This window comes from Hipposideros armiger, unplaced genomic scaffold (genome assembly GCF_001890085.2).
Source record: "Hipposideros armiger isolate ML-2016 unplaced genomic scaffold, ASM189008v1 scaffold_362, whole genome shotgun sequence".
NCBI classification, from domain to species: Eukaryota; Metazoa; Chordata; class Mammalia; order Chiroptera; family Hipposideridae; genus Hipposideros; species Hipposideros armiger.
In genome coordinates, this window is record NW_017731712.1 from 1,221,467 (window position 1) to 1,239,851 (window position 18,385).

An 18,385-nucleotide genomic window follows, 5' to 3' on the forward strand; every position below is an offset into this window, starting at 1 on the left:
AATTACAGCGTTTCACACTTTTTATTTTAGAGAAAAAGCATTTTGGATTTGGCCCTTGAAAAAACCTAACTGGCAGGTTTGAATTACTGTATACTCAAACGAAGGGCTGATCGGCAGCCACTGCTGAGAAAGGAGAGGATCCCTAGAAACTGCTTACTCCCCCAGGCAGCCGCAGCCCTGGTCTGGGCAAGACGGTGTTGCTCTGGGCTCTCCCCGGCAGTTCCCACATGCAGCCTCGAGCCCTGTTCTCAGGGTCCAGCTTGCGTGGGCACAGCCCACTTCCAGCCACGCAGAGCCCGACTGTCAGGTCTTCCCAGGGCTCAGGAGAAGCTGGGACTCTGATTTCTAAGGGAGGTGTCCTGGTTTGAAGGCACCAGGCTGAACTAGGTAACATCGTTTCTTGCCAAGCAGTCTTGGCCTAGGAGGGAGGGGAGAGGATGCTCCCCGACAGCCCAGCTGCAATCTTGGTTGGATACGAGATGAGCCACCTTGGTAAGAGAGTGGTCTGCAGCAGCCAGGTGGGCCTTGCAGTGTCCACTCTGCCCCCCAGCAGCCCACAAGCAAGCACACTTGTGACTACTGGGGACGTCTGGACAGGAGAAGGGTGCTGCATGGGGGCCGGACGAAGACGCTGGGATTCTGGGAAAACGCTGGCCTATGTCTTCAGAGCCTGACCCAGCCGCTGGCCCCACACTGGCCTGCTGAAGCCCCGCTGTAACCTGCGCACTGGATCCCGCGGGATCTGTGCTGGCCAACCTCCCTCCCCACCTCAGTGCTCCATCTCAGGGCAGGAATGCCAGCCTCAGCCTTGTGCCCTGGGGAGCCTCAGCGTTCTTCCCATTTCAGAGGCTCGAGCCCAACACAGCTGGTGGCTTGGGAGCCCATCGCACTCACACCCCACACCGTCCAGGCTGGCACAGTCTGACTCCAGGGGGCCCATGCCCTCCCTGGACACATTGGAGGCTGCAGAGGAGGTCCAGCTGTGGTTTAGTTCAAAGGGCAGATCGAACAGCAGGGTGCCTCCCTGGGGCTGCCAGGGACACAGTCGGGTGAGGAGGGAGATTGGCAGGCAGCCCATCGGGCCTGCTGAAGTGCTGTCAGAACCAAGGCCAGGGCCTCCAGGGGTGTCAGCTCTGGCTTCCAGGGCTGTCGGTCTCACTGTCGCTGCTCTGAGACAGCTCCACGGGACTCTCGAGGCGGTGCAGCTCCAGAAAGGTGGCAATGAGCCTGGCGATGGCTTCCACATCACTGGGCCAGGCGGGCACCGGGAAGAAAGGCTTGTTGCCACAGTGGAAGTGCCAGCACCCCCGGGGCTCCCCACCAGAACCTGGCACCTTCCGTCCTGGCCTGTACCCTCACCTGACCCCAGCCAAGCCCTCTGTCCTGCAGGGACCCCTGAGGCCCCAATCCTCTGTCCTCATCTAGTGGTGGTGGCAGGATGGTCACCCAGCCACCCCATGGCCCTCCCTGTGCCCCATTGCGCCACCCCGCCATACTGGGTGGTCTGTTGGGAGGGCCACCTGGCAGGGTGAGTGCACAGGCGAGCAGCCCTGGCCAATCACATTGGCCGCCTCGGCTTACCTGCGGTGGCCCATGACAGCGCTCTGGGTGAGGGGGTGGGAGAAGCCCGTCGCAAACCGCAGAACCACCATGTAGCCTTTCCCAAAGTACCGCACCTTCTCTTCCTCCACGTTCACGTCCCGGATGTCATTCAACAAGACCACCACTGCAGTGGGGACAGGTCAGGGGCATGGCAGCGGCATCGTCCCCCCACCTATGTGCTGGGCATGGTCACTTCTGCAGAAGACCAAATCCTGCTGGCTACTCTGCAGAAAGTGCTGGTCACTAAGGCTGGGCCCTAGAACACAGCCGAGACCCTGATCTTGGATGTCACAGGTCAGTGACCAGTGCAGGGCCACGCAGCCGCCGGTTAACGTCGTCTGGGTGAGAAGGAATGTCCGCTGGACCCATTGCAGCCTTGAAAAGCCTGCCTGTGCTCTCGTGAGCAGTCTGGCATGTCAAGGGGCAGTTAAGCACTATGCTGCCTGCCTTTCTGCTTTCTTTCCCCACCTGCTGCATATGTCTTCCTGGACCCTAGTATCTGGTCAACGAGCTGAGGGCCACCCAGCAACAGCCTTCAGGCCAGGGTGCGTCTAGGGGCACCCCGCGTCTGCGAGGTGGTCCACAACCCCAGTCACTGAGTGTTTCCAGGCCTTAGGTCCGGTCCCAGCCATCACACACGTTCGCTGCCCTCTGTCCAGCCCGCAGTACCCAGTGTCCTGTTTGCTCCCCACACCTCACCTTGGTCGTGGCCTACTTTGGAAAGAGTCAGCAGCTTCTTGTACAAGCTAAACGTCTTCAGCACGACCTTCCCAGTGCTCTTGTCGAAGACAGCTTCCTGGAAAACCGGACAGAAGGGTCACCCGACTGCTGGCCTCTGTGCATGAGCTGACCACATACCTCCAGGGAGGGGGCCTGAGCTCGCCAACTGTGTCACACCCTCTCCAGAGCAGGCACCCAAGAAGGGGGCAGCCCCTTTTCCTTGCCATCCAGTCAGAACCCAAAACCCCCGACACCCTGAGTGCTGCACCGCCAAAGCCAAACGCCTGCAGCCTGACCCTCGGACTCTGGACAGTGCAAGGGGCGCAGGGGGCTAGGGGTACAGTGAGCGGGACACCAAGGCAGGTGCTCTCTCCTCTTCGCCAGCAAAAGAGAAGTAGAATGGCCAAAGTCATCAAACAAGGAAACGGAGGTCAAGGGTCAGAGAGCAGCACTGGGCCAGGCAGCTCAAAGGATTCATGAAGGGCACAAGGGGAGGGCGCCAGCCTCCAAGGGAGCAGGCGCGCCCCTCGTTTCATTCTGTGCTACAATACAACTTCACTCGGGAGAAAAGTGGGTAAAACAGTCGTGAAGAGCTTCTAGGAGAAAACGGCTTCAGAGGCTTCCTCGGCCCAGGAACAGTCACGGACAGCCCACTTCCAGGGGCCGAGCCCGGCTGACCAGAAACCCCTGCGCTAACACCTCAGGATGAGGCATCAGGCCTGGACCTGTCTTTCTGCTGGGCCCACTGCAGTGACCTGAGCTGAAGCCGGTACCAGTCTTACCTCCCAGTCCTCCAGGTTCTGCACAGCCACAAACAGGCAGCCCGTGACATAGAAGAGCTTCCAGCCCAGACTATCTGCAGAGCAAACACAGGGCACAGCCAGTGAGGATGGCAGCAGAGGGGCGAAGCCCAACGTGTCCACAGGGGTTCCCCGCCCCAGTGTGGCCGCTTTCCCAGACAGAGCTGGGGTGACATCTGGGGACCCCCGCCCGGGGCGGCTGCCTGTCACTGCTGGCCCTGCCTGTCACTCAAGAGCATGTGGGACACATCCCACCAGCTCTACCCTCAGCTCTTCTGGGTCTGGTTGTCTACTCAAGACAAGCGGTCGGGTCTTGCTGGTCACGGCGTGGTTTGTGATGGTGGAAAAGTGGGGACACACAGAGAGTGGCTGAAGGCATGGCACGTCCATGCAACAGAACCCTAAGCAGATTCAAGAGCATGCCTTTCCGAAAGATAATTTTTGACACAGGAAAACACCTGAGATGTAAGAAGTGAAAGACGACGAGGGATGTGTGTAACAGACAGACCACAGCGGCACACGAAGGTGGTGCAGCGCCCATGGGCCGCCAGGAGGCGGAGATGCCGCCTTCCCAGAGGCCATGCCTTGGTGGATCACAAGTGATGGGCTTGCCTCTTTTCTGTTTTCTGAAGAGCTGAGGAAGTTACTGGGGGGCAGACGGTGCATCTCACCTGCACTGTAGTAGGCAGCAGCCAGGCCAATCGACAAGATTCCTGTGAAGAGAAAGCGGGCGCCTTCCTATGGGGCCACCACCAGCGCAGAGCCCACCTCCTCCCCATTGTCAACGATGGCTGTGGGCAGGGAGCAGGGGCAGAGAAGGCCACCAGACTCAGAAGTGGGGGAACAGCCAAGAACTTCATTCAGAAACGTGGTATATGCCGTTCACAGTCTTCACTGGACATGTCCGTCCATGCAAGCCTCAGGAGCTGACTGGGGAGCCAGACCGAGGAGCCCGAGGTAGGTTTTTACCCACGTGGTGTGGGATGAAGACAGTACATAAAGAATCACAACACGGCACACGAGAAACAGGCAGGCGGCCACGTGCAGGGTTGCAGGAAAGAAGGACCAGAGACAGGCTGCTGAAGGCACAGCGGCTCCTCTCCTCACACCTCCAATCCAGTCCACACGGTGCAGCAGCCTGGCGGGTGCAGGACCCTCCCTCGGGCTGACCGGGATGGAGGCCAGGGCAGCCTCCCCCACTTACTCCTCACTGAAGAAGAGGAAAAACGGACGCACTGTCGCCCATCACGTGGGCCTGTGACATAATCTCAGACATCGGCGACCAGGTGTATGAAAGAAAGTAAAAGGGGAAATATGGGGACCTCAGAAGAGTCTACAGCATTAACTGAAGGATGTTAAGTGGTGAAAAGACATACATCATCTGTAACAGCATGCATATAGGATCAAATCTGGAATGATACAAAGAAATAAAATAGCTGCTATATTTTGGGATAGCATAACAAGAAAAGAAAAATTGTTTCATTTTAATCCTTTTTTAAAGGAAGGTTTTTTATTTTGGGGGAAATACGGAAATCCTCACCAACCAGCAGGGACCAGGACCTGATGCCCGGAGCCCTCTTCAGATGGAGGCAGGAGCTCGTGCGCGTCTCCACCTGCATGTACATCCCTGGAAAGTGCAGGCACCACTCTCAACAGGAGACCAGGGGCTGGGGAGGGCAGACACAAACAGCTGGAGCCCTGCAGCCACTGCCCACAGACAAGCACCCGGCTCACCAGGGCAGGGCGCTGGGGCTGGCTCACCAGCAAAACCAGCACAGGCTGGGTAACCAGTCAGCCTGTGCTGACCGCAGTCTCTGTGGCCAGGCATGCCACTTAATCCCCCAGAGACTGGTTCCTCTGTAAGTTAGGCCCTTCTCTGCTCAGTTATACAGACTGCACTGGGCTACTTCCCGCTCAGACTTGTAAGCCGTCATCAAGTGCTTGATCATTACCTAACCCCATTACCTGAGGCTGGAAACCACCCTCTCAGAAACCGTTAACCAGCAGCAGCCTTCGAGCTGCCGGCACCCTACCAGAACCTACCAGAATTCCCTCATTTCCCTGTGCTGGCCTCCAACAAAAAAGGGAACTGCAAGTCTCCTCGTGTTTTGAGCCTGTTCTGTCATGGACAGAAAAAGCCTGCTCTAGGGTCTCCTCCAGCCGCTGAGACACGAGCCTGCACAGCCAGGTCCGCAGGTCTAAAAGCATGGGCTGCAGCACTGAGTCCCCCAGGGGGGCTGACTCTGCACTCACGGAAAACTCCCCCTGCGGACCCAATACACTCAACACGCTGGCCGCAGGGACCCCAGCTCCGGGTCGCTGCCCAGATACTCTCTGCAAAGTCAAATCGAATTCCTCACAGTAGCGGATTCAGTTCACACACGAATCCTGCATCTTGGCACATCACTGGGCTCCCTCCCTGACGTCACTCATCTCTGTCTCCACGCGCGTCTGAGCTGCCCGCGCAGCGAGGTCACCGAGCTGAGCGAGGGCCGCCTGCCTGCCACCTAACCCCTGCAGCCCCCCGGCCGACCCGGATGCGTCCCGAGCCCGCACTCCCGAGAGCGGGGCCTGCAAACCCCGCTACCCGCCCGGACGGCGACCTCCGCCAGGCGCCTACCGAAAACGCAGACGCACGGACGCCGCGTGGAGTCCTGGAACCACTGACTCCCACGGATGGGGGCGCCCGGCTGACTTCCGCACCCGCAGCGTGGGGCGGGGCGACGCCGACTTCCGGCCCGCAGGGCGGGGCGACGCCGACTTCCGATTTGGGGGTGGGGCCGCAGACTTCTGGAATTAGGAGGTGGCTATGGAGCTGAGGCTGAACTCGGGAGGGCGGCAAATCCTCCAAAAGGTTGGACTCGAGCGGGGTGAATGTAGGAAAGGTGTGACAGCGCTGACTTTGGGATGGGGGCTACCCTGACTTCCAAACCTTCCATTTAACCGCCCTAACGTGGGAGGTAAGAAAAGATCCCTGGGGGCCGGCAGAGTAGCTCAGTTGATTAAGAGCTTAAGCGTGGAAGCTCTGAGCAACAGGGCCGCCGGTTCAATTCCTACATTGGCCAGCGATGCTGCGCCCGGGCTGAGCTGTCACTGAGCTGCCAACAGGTGGCAGGATGGCTCAGCTGGTGTAACAACAAGATTCCCTATTCGATGGTGGGCTATGCCTGAACGCAACTAAGACTGAGCTGAGGCCCGGATGGCTCAGTGGATAGTGTGCTCTTAACAACTAAGGCTGCTGGTTCAACTCCCACATGGGATGGTGGCTACGCCCACCCGCAACTAAGATTGAACACAGCACCTTGAGCTTAGAGGCCACGAGCTGCTGATGGGAAGCCAGATGTATCAGCAACAACTTGGCTGGTCCTCCTCCCCAATTCCCCAACACTCTTTTGCCCTCCGCGATTCCCCACTAGAAATCTTTAAAAAAAAAGAAAGAAAGAAAAGCTCCCTGAACAGCCCTGGCGTGGTTGTAGAGCAAGCAGAGTCAGCAAATGCAATCGGAGAGCAGGTCATTTGTGCAGTGATGGCCACAGGGTGTGGAGGCCCCGTCCCTGACCTGAGAACGTCTGGGGTAACTGAACTCTTAGAACGGCCTGTCATTTATACCTCAAAAACGCCGTTTAAAATGGCTAGGAAAATATGAAGTACCTAAAGTTCACTTAACAACAGATGTATGCAAATTTATGGTAAAAATTGTAAAAACTTGCCTTTCTATTTCTGATCAGATGAAGGAAACAGACCCTACCTGAACAGGAAAGCCTCCACTGCACAGCCATTGCCTACTTCAGTGCTCTCCAAAGTGGGATGAGCAAGATCTGTGAGATACTGGAAGAACATACTAGAGCTTGCATTCCTATTTATTTTTCTTTTAATGTCTATTTTTATGTTTTATAATTTACATGGTTTAATACAACAGTGTATATTGCCTTACGAAAAGTACGCATGCATCAGTATGTATAACCCTAGAAGTTTTACCAATATAGGCACATGACAAAAAATTTGGAGACAACTTTTCTCCTTTACCAGTTGACTTCAGATAGAAACTCTCTGCCCGTGGTTCCCAGACCGAAGCATGTATCAGAGTTGCCTGGTGGGCTTGTTGAAACACAGACTCCTGGACCCTGTTCCCAGAAGTAGGTGGGGCCTGAAAATTTAGATGTTGCTGATACATCTGGTCCAGGAACCACGCCTTGTGAACCTCTGCTCTAAGCTGCAGCAAAACTGGGCTCTGCCTGAACAAGGTAGGTTCTCTCAACTCACATTGTCTCCTTGAAACGGCCCTCCCTCTGTTAAGATTCTACACCATCTCGAAGGTCCGTTTGAATTGTTAGCACCTCCTTTAAGTCTTTCCTGCTGGAAGTCTGCAGCTGGAAGTGATCTTCTCTGAATTTAGGTAGAACTAAGTTGATACCCAGAAAATTCTACTTTGCATTACAGTTATTTGTATAATTTCACCTTTGCTACTAGATTATAAACCATTTAAAGATGAAGCCTGCACTGGCATTCTGCAAATATTAAATGAGTGAACAAATGATACCGGATTTGGTTAAAATCCTGCTGAATATTGGTAATAGCAAAATACTGGAAGTAAATACAATATCCATAAATGGGGGACTGAGTGAATAAAAACTGTATGCTGTGCCAATTATCAATGCATTATATTTCAAGTCTAAATTTCAAACTTCATTGCCTGCTCTGTGGAAACGGATCTGAGCCATTGATTTTCTTCTGTGCTCTCTGGTGTGATGGTAAGCTTTGTCAATAGAGGCTACTGGATAGCCACTGCAGGAGCAAGACCTTTTCTTCTTGGCTGTTGGAAAAAGACTGATTTCAGATCTGAGGCAAAAAATGAACAAGGAAATGTATCAAAAAGTGGAGAGAGGGCCGGCCAAGTGGCGCGATGGTTGGGAACTGGCTTGGGACGCCGGAGTGCCCTGGTTTGGATCCCACGTGTGAGTGCCGGTGACACTGCCCTCTACAGCTAAGATGCTGAACGGCGGCTCGACCTGGAGCTGGGCTGCCGTGGGTGGCCGGTGACAGCGTAGGCTGAGGCCCCTGTGGCAGTGGGTTGCCATGGGATACCGTGTGTGGCCATGGGCCAGTGAGGCAATGTCCTCCACAACTAGACTGAAGAACAAAACGACAGCAACTTGTCTGTTCCCCTTTCCCCGATTCCCCAATGCTGTTCTCCTCCCCCAATTCCCCAATAAAGTCTTTAAAAAAAAGAGAGAGAGACTTAAATACAAAAACCAATTGTAATATACACTGTTAGAACATATTGGACCTTATTTAGATCCAATTTAAATTTTTAAAAAATTAGATGATTGGGGAAACCTGGACACAACAATTTTTTATGAAATTGAGCAAATGTAATTTGCTTTTTTCACACAATAATAGTATTGTTTTAAAAACATTAACAAAAACATATACAATGACAACCTAAAATTATCCTCTTATTCATGTTGAAAATTGAAGGTATTTTCTGAGAAGTGCTGACATGGATTTGAACCATGCAGAACGTTAATCTGGCAGCCAGTTAAGACCTGAATCCAACTGATGCATTTGTAAAAAGCTGTATTAACCAAAAAATTCTATGAACAGCAACAAAAAAAAAATGGGGAAAATTTTAGGGATCCTAGTTAGGTTTCTGGGACCTGGAATAGCCTTTAATATTTTGTTGATCTCTGTAACTGCGAAGTTCTGGGATCCCTGACAACGCCTGGTGTTTGATAAAGACACAAGTTGCTTTTCTTACTCTTCACTGAACTCTTTCAGGCATGTTCCCATTTCTGATTGTTCTGTGTGAGTGAGTATGCACTGGTTTATTTATTTATTTTTTTTAATTGGGAAATTAGGGGATGAGAACAGTGCTGAGGAATTGGGGGAAGGGGAACAGACAAGTTGCTGTCGTTTTGTTCTTCATTCTAGTTGTGGAGGACGTTGCTTCACTGGCCCAAGTTGGAACCATCATTGCTCTCTTCCTGGTCGAGGCAGATCAGTCGCTGGCTTCTGGCCGGCCACTCACAGTGGCTCCTGGCTGCTCACACTGGCTGCCGGCTACACACGGTAGCCCATGGCAACCCACTGCCACAGGGGCTGCAGCCTACGCCATTGCAGTGACTCACGGCAGCCCAGCCCCAGGTTAAGCTGTTGTTCAGCATCTTAGCTGTAGACGGCAGTGTCACTGGCCCTCATATGTGGGATCTGAACCCGGGCCCTCTGGCGTCCCAAGCCAGCTCTTAGCCAATGTGCTACTTGGCCGGCCCTGCACTGGTTTTATAAAATGTGTACTATTAAGAGTTCGACATTTCCATTTAGCTCTGCACAGCGGTATCGGTTCTTGGAGAAACAATATTCTTTGTAAAGTGTAAGAGCCGAGTCACCCATAAGCCTGCTAAGATGCACAGCAGACACCAGTGCTCAGCCGCGTCCGCTTGACACCGCCCTCGTGCTCCAGCGGACCACGTGCTCCCAGGTCCCGCCGCGCGTGCGCGTTGCCACCTCGCCCGGCCTACGTGATGCGCCTCGGGGCGGCAATGGCGGCAGGCCGGGGCCGCGCCTTCTCCCCTCCGCGCTAGGGCGGCGCCGTCTCCACCGGGCTCGCGACAGAAGAGAGGTGCGTGTCCGACACCGAGCTGCCGTCCCCGCGGGCCGCGGTACAAACACGTCTCACAGCCTCCAACTCTCGCTCGCTCCGCGCCCCCGCGCGAGAACCTGCCCGGGCCTTCGGGGCGTCCGCATGGGGCGGGCCGCGCTCCGCCCCCACACGCTCCGATTGGCTCTGGGCCCGGGTCCGCCCCTTTCCGGCTCTCTTATTGGCCGAGCGGAGCGCCTGGGTGGGGGCCGCGCGGGGGCGAAGACAACAAAGGGCGGCGGGCGGCCGGCGGCGGGGACAGAGTCTGCCGGTGCTCCCCTCAGGTCGCGCGCCCGGGTCCCCGCCTACCCCGCTCCAGATGAAGTGTGAGCACTGCACGCGGAAGGTGGGCCCCGCGCGCTCCGGGCTGGGGCCCGAGGGTCGGTCCGGCCGGGAGTGGGGGTCAGGGGTCGCTCTCCCCGGGGTTGGGGGGCTGGAGGCTGAGGGGTCAGGGCCTCGGGGCTGCTCGCTGACGGGCCCCGGGAGCCCCAGTCCCCAGAGCGGGCGGCTCGGCGAGCGTGGGCGGGACGCGCCGGCGGCCCCTCGCCCGCGGTCCCGGACTGGCAGCTGCGAAGGCCCGGGCCTCCGCGTCACCTCGCCGACCTCCCTCGGGGCCAGACTCGGCCGGTCACTGTCCAGCAGTCCGTGCGGGTTGCGGTTGGGTGGACGAGGGCTGTGGGTGGCTCGTAGCCCGGCTCGGCCGGTGGCGTGAGCACTGACCCGCGCCCTGCCGGTGTTTGCTGCGTGCGTGTCGGGTTACCTTTGCGGGCGCCCTCCGGTTGGCGTTACATCTGGGCGCTGCTGTCTGTCCAGTTCTCGGTGCGCTTAAAAAGCCCTTCAAAATACCCCAGAAAAGCAAACCAACCTGTCACCCCTCAGGGCAGCCATAGCAAGCACCATGTGAACAGTTGGTAGTGTTTTTGAGGGATTTTCATAGTTCCTACAACTTAAGTGCTTATAGTAACGAAGCCGCACAGGAGTGTAGGAAGGAAACGTGGGCTGGGCCTGGCCACCTGGTAACCGTGATAAACTTTGCTCCTGAAACTGTGCGGTGCAGCTGAGGGATTTTTTTGTTTGTTTTTCCAAAAATTGGGTCACATCCTAACGACTGTTCCATTAGTTGCGCTGCTTTTACCTAACATTGTACAGGAGATGCCTCTTGAGAGCATTTCATGTTCTAGGTCACTGTATTCTAAGTAGACACGTATCCAGGTAGTCAGGCACTAGTTTACCTGTTGACAGAAGGCGCGTTGCTGCCACTTTTCGGTTAACGTGAACGATACAGGTGTGTGTGTGTGTGTGTGTGTGTGTGTGTGTGTCCACAAGGATGGCTGCTTTTATTTCTTTTTTTTTTTTTTTTAAGATTTTTATTGGGGAATTGGGGGATGGGACCAGCACTGGGGAATTGGGGAAAGGGGAACAGACAAGTAGCTGTACTTTTGTTCTTCAGTCTAATTGTGGAGGACGTTGCTTCACTGGCCCAAGTTGGCACCATCATTGCGCTCTTCCTGGGCGAGGCAAATCAGTCACCGGCTTCTGGACGGCCGCTCACTGCGGCTGCTGGCGGCTCACGCTGGCTGCTGGCTACATACGGTAGTCCATGGCAACCCACTGCCACAGGGGCTGCAGGCTACACAGTTGCCGGCGACTCATGGCAGCCCAGCTCCAGGTTGAGCTGTTGTTCAGCATCTTAGCTGTAGAGGGTGCAGCGTCACTGGCCCTCATGTGGGATCCGAACCGGGGCCCTTTGGCATCCCAAGCCAGCTCTTAACCATCGCGCCACTCGGCTGGCCCTGCTTTTATTTCTTTAAGAAAGATTTCTAGACATGAGGTTAATTGATCAGAGAGCATGCACTTTTTTTTTTAATTGAGAGTCGCAGTAAAAGTTCTTTCATTTGTTCCTTTGCCTTTTCAAGGAATGTAGTAAAAAAACAAAAACCGATGACCAAGAGAATGCATCAGTCGATGTACCGAGTCCAGCCCAGGAGAATGGAGAGGTAAGTAGATTTTCCAGTTCAGCGTCAGCCTGGAGTACACAGTGGCTTCTGGGTTTCTTCTCTGTGGGGGCTCATGTCACTGCACACGTCATTGCTCTAAGAAAGAAAGAAGTGAGGAATGCGGTGCTAGACCCAAGCCCCTGCCCAGGGGCAGACAGGCACCTGACGTTGAAGGTGAGAGTGCTGAAGAGCTGCAGAATACACCAGAACAAACTACATTAGGAACTAAGAAAATGCCATTCATTGAAAGTGGTGGTGTAATGTTTAAACCTCCAATTCTGTTTTTTTAATGAAAAGTTCCATTTTGTAAAATGGGGGGTTAGGTGGTAATGAACGCAGTGATTCAGATCTCATGATCCTGTAAGTGTATTTTTCTGATGGTCTCTTCCCTAACTCAGTTCTGGAGTTCTTAAATCCTCCTTACCTGGTAGTGATGGCTTTTGGGGCACATACCCTGAGCTGGGCACCAGAGAAAGTGCTTTCTCTATGCGATCTTATTTCAGCCCAGAACCATCAGTTCAAGTAAGCCCTACTGTTGTCCCCGTTTACAGAGAGAAGAACGTGGTGGGGGCTGAGGTCACGTCTTCCCCCACTGCTCTGCGCTCTGGTGAATAGAGGGTCTAGTGAGTGGCAGGGGCTGAGAGAGACGCCAAGGTGCTAAGGCTGAAGAGGCCATGGAGTGCCTGGGGCCTGTGCCCCGGAGCCGTGGGCTGGGGCCTCCCCACCTGCCCGCTCGCTGCATCACCTCAGACAGACATCTTACCCTGGGAGCCCCAGTTTCCTTATCAGTAACATGGAAACTTAGGTTACTTCTCCCCACCCCCCAGGGTTGTGGTGACAGCGAGATAACATGTATACACAGCGTAAGTGGACGCCCCGCCAGCTCAGTGGGTGGACACCCTGTCAGGACAGGCAGGCCAGGGAAGAGGCTACGGGAGTGGGCCCTGGGGTGGTGAGGATTGAGGGTGGGGCATGAGCCCACCAGGCACAGAGTGGTCTGGGGGAGGGCTGGTGGGAACCATTGAGGTTGTCTGGACAAGGGGACAGATCAGATGTGTTTTGGGGCAGGTAACAGAGGGCAGCTTCAGCTGGTTGGAGTATGGGGAGCATTGAAAGAAGCATGCCAGGGGAGGTGCTGCTGGCACGACAGTGCGGGGGTGTGGGCACCTCTGTGGGGCAGTGGAGGCAGGATTCTTAGGTCCGCTCAACAGTACCTGTTAGGCACCAGCTGTGTGCCAGGCCACGTGCTCCACTCTTGGAATGGCAGCTCTGGACCCCCCAGCCGCACGCATCTGGTGCCACCACCGCCTTAGAAGTGCAAACTCTGGGGCCCCATTCAGATCTCGTGAGTGTGCGTCCGCAATGTAATGAGGTCCCAGGATGAGCTGCACAGTGACACTCAGGCACGTGGGAGGCCCACCCAGAACATCTGTTACCAAGTCAGGTTTGAAGGAAAAATAAATGCACGGCTGTCAGGAGCTCTCAGTAATTTGTTGAAATGGCTCCGGTAGGCTTTAGAATGTTCGTGTGTTGATCCACCAAATATTTATTGAGCGCCTTCTTGGTAGTGTTGGGGAACTGAAGGGAACATGTCGAGTTCCTACCCTCAAAGCTTGCGTTTCATGGACGAGAGACAACACGTGAACGCCAGGTGATCAGGGCTGTTCCAGCAAGTGTCTGAGGCCTGAAGGGTGAGCTGGGCTCTCGAAGCATTTCCCGCAGGTGGAGACCCTGAGCAGCCAGGTCCAGCATGGCTGGAAATGAAAGCCGTGGGGAGTGACGGGGACAAAGGTCACGAGCTGTGTTGAGAGGCCCTCTGAGCAGAGGGGGGATGGCTCGTGTCTTAGACATCGCGCGTTCTAGCGGACCTCAGGCTGCTGAGTGAGTGCCTGTCAGGAGAGATGAGGGGCCACGGGTGGGTGTTCAGGTTTGTAGTCCAGGCTTCCAGCAGAGCAGACTTGCTTTTACTGAGTATCCACAGTTCAGTTCTCGATGGCAAAGGGCTCTGTTGCACACGGAGGGCCCGCGGTGAACTTCCATGGGCACAGTGGGGCTGGAGGAGCTTAGCAGGCAGTGTGGGGCCAGCCCAGAGCAGGAGCCCCCGAGAGACGGAGAAGGCAGTGGGGAGCAGGAGGGGCCAGCTCCCAGCACACAGGAGTGCAGGTTTCCTCCCGCCTGGTGACAGCGCTAGCCTGCTCCCACCCTGGATTGCCATCTGTGAGATTCCTGGTGTCATCGTGGGCTGCATCCGTGCCCTGTGTCCTTTAAGCACCTGGAGGGCTGGGCCCGGCCCGGGTGGTGTCCAGGTGTCAGTGCTCACGCGGCTGCTCTCCCTAAAGAAGCATGTGGTGCAGAGCCCTTGTTGACGAATCAGGCCCAAACAGCATCTTCCTTTTGCAGAAGGGGGAATTCCACAAGTTGGCTGATGCCAAGATATTTTTGAGTGACTGCCTGGCGTGTGACAGCTGCATGACAGAAGAGGAAGGAGTCCAGGTTTCCCAGCAGAACACCAAGGACTTCTTCCGTGTACTGAACCTTAATAAGGTATGGTATCTGGGCACTCATCGGCGCCGCTGCCTGGAGAAGGCGGGTGGAGATCTGGGGGAGCACGGAAGCCTCTGCTGGGACATGGTGTGCACAGGTTGGCCCCGGTCCTGTGTCCTCTGCCATAGTCAACCCTCTCCAGAGCCCTTCCCCATCAGAACAAAATCAAATGACCCAGAGTCACGTTCCCTACTGACTTGGGCAAGGGCTGTGGCTGGCACCACTGACCAGGCTCCCTGGCTTGCGGGAGGCCTCGGCTGTGCACCACTTCGAAACAGCAGTGGCTGAGCTGATGCATGCTGCCTCACGGGCATTCTCAGAGGCGGGGCTCTGTCCTGATGGGCTCCCCAGGCTGGGGCGAGACCCTGCAGACCTATACAGAACCCCAGGGTCACTTGGCTCCCGGTAACGGCCCTCCTGATGGGGAGACAGGTGAGAGGGAAAGGAAGGAAAGACGAAGGCAGATGAGCTGAAAGCATGCCTCCTGGGTTTGCCCTGCTCCCACCACTGCTCACAGGAAGTGCCCCTGCCCACTGTGCAAGGTGCCGGGAGCCCTGCCCACATGGCAGCACAGGTGTCATGTGGAGCCCTTGTTGCTGTCCAGGTGGTGCTGGGTGTGCCAGAGCTCGGCGCAGTCAAGCGGTCTTCTCAGTGTTTGCCACCCATCCCTGTGGCATGTTCCTGACATGTCCCACGCTCAGATAAAAATACGTGTGCTTCCGTTGTCAGCACTCATTGGGCCTGGGTGTGCCGCTCCTGGTGTGCAGGTCCATGAGCAGGCAGCAGGACGGGATCTGAGCCCGGAGACCCTCACGCTGCTGGCCGCGTTCACCGTGCTCACCCTCGTTCCTCGGGAACCAATGGTTTCAGCTGCTTTATGCCAAGAAACAGTTAATACAGCTGAGGCCCCGTACCCTCTGTGGGACCACCGCAGACTTCTGACTCCGCGGGGCCCTCAGGGTCGGCCAGAATGCCCTTGGCAGTGGCTTCCCCGTATGTTCCTACAGTGATAGGTGAGAACACCGGTGCCCAGCTCCCCTGGTCACAGCGATACCACACTCACATGCTTCCTGCTCTGATGGTAGAAAAGATCTCCCTTGCACATTCTTGCTGATCAGTGAGCCTGAGGGTTTACTGACCATTTACGTTTTATGCTGCCTGTCATGTTCTGTGTTAGCTCGAAATTGCATTCAGCTGCGAGAAACAAAGCCCTGCCTCTAGGCACGTGACAACTTGGAGGGTTGTGCTCCCCGGTGGAGACACCCAGAGGTGAGCTGGCCCCAGGAAGCCCAGGGACCTGGGTGCCTGCCGTCCTGCTCGGTGTCTTCAGCCTGCTGCCTGGGACCCCCCTTCCACAAGTCTCAGACCCTTCCTTCTAGGCTGGCGCTTGTCTTTTAGTGTGTGATGCCTCCTCCACACCTGAGCTGTTGCATCCCATGGAACTGTGTACATCAGTCTTCTCTCTGCTGGGTTTAATTTGCAGTTTAGAAGAAATCCTTTCTTACTGTGAAACATACGTATAGTTGATGGTGTTTTATTTTAATGCGTCCTGATATCTGGGCCCATCTTTCTGTTGGTCAGATTTTCTTGTCAAATCTTACATTATCCTACATTAATTGTAGGACTTTAACTGGAGTTGCTTTAAATTTATAGATTAATTTGGGGAAATTGTTTTTCACTGTGTAGCCTTTTTATCCATGACTGTGCCCTCTGTGTGACCTTCAGCAAAGGACTACAATTTTCCCCATAAAAGTTTGTATCGGGTTATTCCTCAGTGCTCTGTATCTGTAATTTGTTCCTGACGTGATTGAAGTTTTATTGTTGTTTTGTTACATGTTGCATTTTATTCTGTTACCGTCTATACTGTCAGTTATTGTTGGTGTGTCATAAAGCTATTGATCTTCATGGCTGTTTTGTAAACTTAATATTCTAATAGCTTCCTGGATTATCTTAGGTTTTGTGGGTTTGTTGACTACAAATAATAAACTTTGTCTTCCAACCCATATATCTCTTATACCTCTTTTTCAGACAACGTTGTCTAGGACCTTGGAATCAATCTCAAGTAACTGTGGTAATAAAGGGCACTAACCCCTTGTTTCAGACTCCAGTGCAAATGCTTGTAAAACGATGAGGAAATAGACATTTGCAGAAACTTTTGGTAGATACCCATATAAGTCAGCATTTCAACCACGGATAATAGGTGCCCAACTCAAACTGGTGTGCGTGACAAGGAAATGGTTATTTCATGAAACTGAAAGCATAGGGGTAGGGGAGGTTCTGGGGCTGGCTGAGTCAGCCTCTCAGGGCTGTTGGGCGAAGCAGTTCGGTTTCTCTGCTCAGCCTGGTTCTGGGCGCAGCTGATCCCCTCCTAGTCATAAACTGGCTCCCTCCTCAGAGGAGGTGACGTGTGCGTGAGAATGAAGTGAGTGAGCCCTGGAAATAATACCCCAGGCAGGATGTCCAGCAGAGGGGCAGGGAGCACTGGGTCAGGCTCCTTAAAATAGTTAAAATTTGCAACTAAACGACCTGGGCTTAAGGCCTCTTAGGGGACAGATCTCTGGACACTGTTTCAGTGTTTATGTTTTTTTACTGTCATTGAGTCATTTCAGTTATTTATGGGCCAATATTGTAATTTATATTTTTCCTTTAAAATTATCATTTTCTTCCAGATATTTCAATATGATAATTGTTATAAATATTGACAGAATCTCTTGGGATGTCCGCTGTTTAACCCTAACTTTTTCTTCCTTTTTTGTTAGTTATTATACACTTGCCAGTGTTTCTCTGTTTACTGATCTTTTCATAGAACTTCTGTTATGTTCTGTTTGTTCTGGATTATTTATTACAGTGTCTCTTTCCCATTCTCTGTGTGACCCCACATGTATGACATTCTTCTCTGTTTCTCCTAGAAATGTGACTCCTCACTGCACAAGGTGCTGGCCGTGTCAGTGTGTCCTCAGTCTCTGCCTTATTTTGCTGCTAAATTCAGCCTCAGTGTGACTGATGCGTCCAGAAGACTCTGTGGCTTCCTCAAAAGTCTCGGTGAGGCGCCCTTGCTCTAACTGAACCTGTGACTGGGGTTTGTATCTGCCCTTCTGATCGCTAGAGTTTAGTGTTCAAGGACACAGGCCAGGGAAGAGCTTCCACGAGAGCCGTTGGCTATAAGCAGACCATGCCTGTGAACGTGGTAGACGGGTGTCGCTTACTCACTTGCTGTGCAGCTGGGTGTTGTGTTACTGTCGGGGTGGCCCCTCCGGGAGCGGCAGTGACCGTCTTTGCACAGGGTGGCTGGGGACACGTGGAGGACTCCACACTTGCCGAGCAGTCGTGTTGCCCCTGCTCGAGGGGCCACGGAGGGCGTTTATTTGACGGAGAATCCCGTCTGCAATGACTGGTTTCTGGTTTCCCAGGAAGCTCGAGAGCAGAGCAGGAAGGGATGGGCTGTGTCCCTTGTATGAGGAGCTAAAGGTAGTCAGGTCTCAGCTGTGAATGAGTATTGGGATGTGGCCGCCATGTCATCTGCTGCTGTCAGCTGAGAACGGCTCCCCACCCTCAGCGGAGTTTTCCAGCCTTGGAGCGTCCTCATGTACAGCCATCAACAGGCAAGCTCAGAGAGGACAACATGAACTGCTGTTGAAATACGAGTTCTTATTATTCCTCAGTGGCCTGTTAGCGACATAAGCACATTGGGTTACTGATGAAATAGATGGCCGGCTGGCCTCGCTGCCCCTTGGCGTGCTTGGTGCTCAGCAGCTTCCCAGGGTGCAGCTATGTACGAGCCAGTCTTCATTTTCCCAAAGATCAAAGTTGTCAGATGCTGTATCGTCTGGCGAAAGGCCCAATTTTGACATTTTTGAAAAATAAGTAGTTGGGCACTTTATACTAATAATGGAAATATAGTCACAGTGAGACTGATTTCTGATGTGATGCTCTAGGGCAGCGGTTCTCAACCTGTGGGTCGTGACCTCTTTGGGGGTCAAACAACCCTTTCACGGGTCGCCTAAGACCATCGGAAAACAAAAAGATATTTACATTACGATTCATAACAGTAGCAAAATTACAGTTATAGAGTAGCAACGAAAATA

General features: G+C 54.1%; 2 protein-coding genes across 5 annotated transcripts in view; one reads left to right on the top strand and one right to left on the bottom strand.

Annotated features, from left to right (window-relative positions):
• Positions 1–2: 2 nt before the first annotated feature.
• Positions 3–5,832, bottom strand: CYBC1 (cytochrome b-245 chaperone 1). Of its 4 annotated transcripts, none has more exons than XM_019661811.1 (8): positions 5,743–5,832; positions 4,663–4,789; positions 4,327–4,332; positions 3,794–3,835; positions 3,105–3,178; positions 2,302–2,398; positions 1,582–1,726; positions 3–1,248 (listed from the first exon to the last, which is right to left on the bottom strand). In XM_019661811.1, the coding sequence occupies exons 2-8, from the start codon at positions 4,745–4,747 to the stop codon at positions 1,128–1,130; spliced, it is 570 nt and encodes a 189-aa protein (XP_019517356.1). In that variant the 5' UTR covers positions 4,748–4,789; positions 5,743–5,832; the 3' UTR covers positions 3–1,127. The 4 variants fall into 4 exon arrangements, with proteins under 4 accessions (XP_019517356.1, XP_019517358.1, XP_019517357.1 ...); XM_019661813.1 differs by having other exon boundaries at positions 4,663–4,749; positions 5,743–5,814; XM_019661812.1 differs by lacking the exon at positions 5,743–5,832 and adding an exon at positions 5,483–5,683.
• Positions 5,833–9,944: 4,112 nt separating this feature from the next.
• Positions 9,945–18,385, top strand: part of NARF (nuclear prelamin A recognition factor) — a 28,402-nt gene continuing 19,961 nt past the window's right edge. Inside the window, exons 1-4 of the mRNA XM_019661856.1 lie at positions 9,945–10,105; positions 11,676–11,756; positions 14,157–14,300; positions 17,210–17,342. Coding sequence (XP_019517401.1) covers positions 10,079–10,105; positions 11,676–11,756; positions 14,157–14,300; positions 17,210–17,342 — 385 coding nt within the window. The 5' untranslated portion in view covers positions 9,945–10,078. The remainder of the gene's footprint in view (positions 10,106–11,675; positions 11,757–14,156; positions 14,301–17,209; positions 17,343–18,385) is intronic.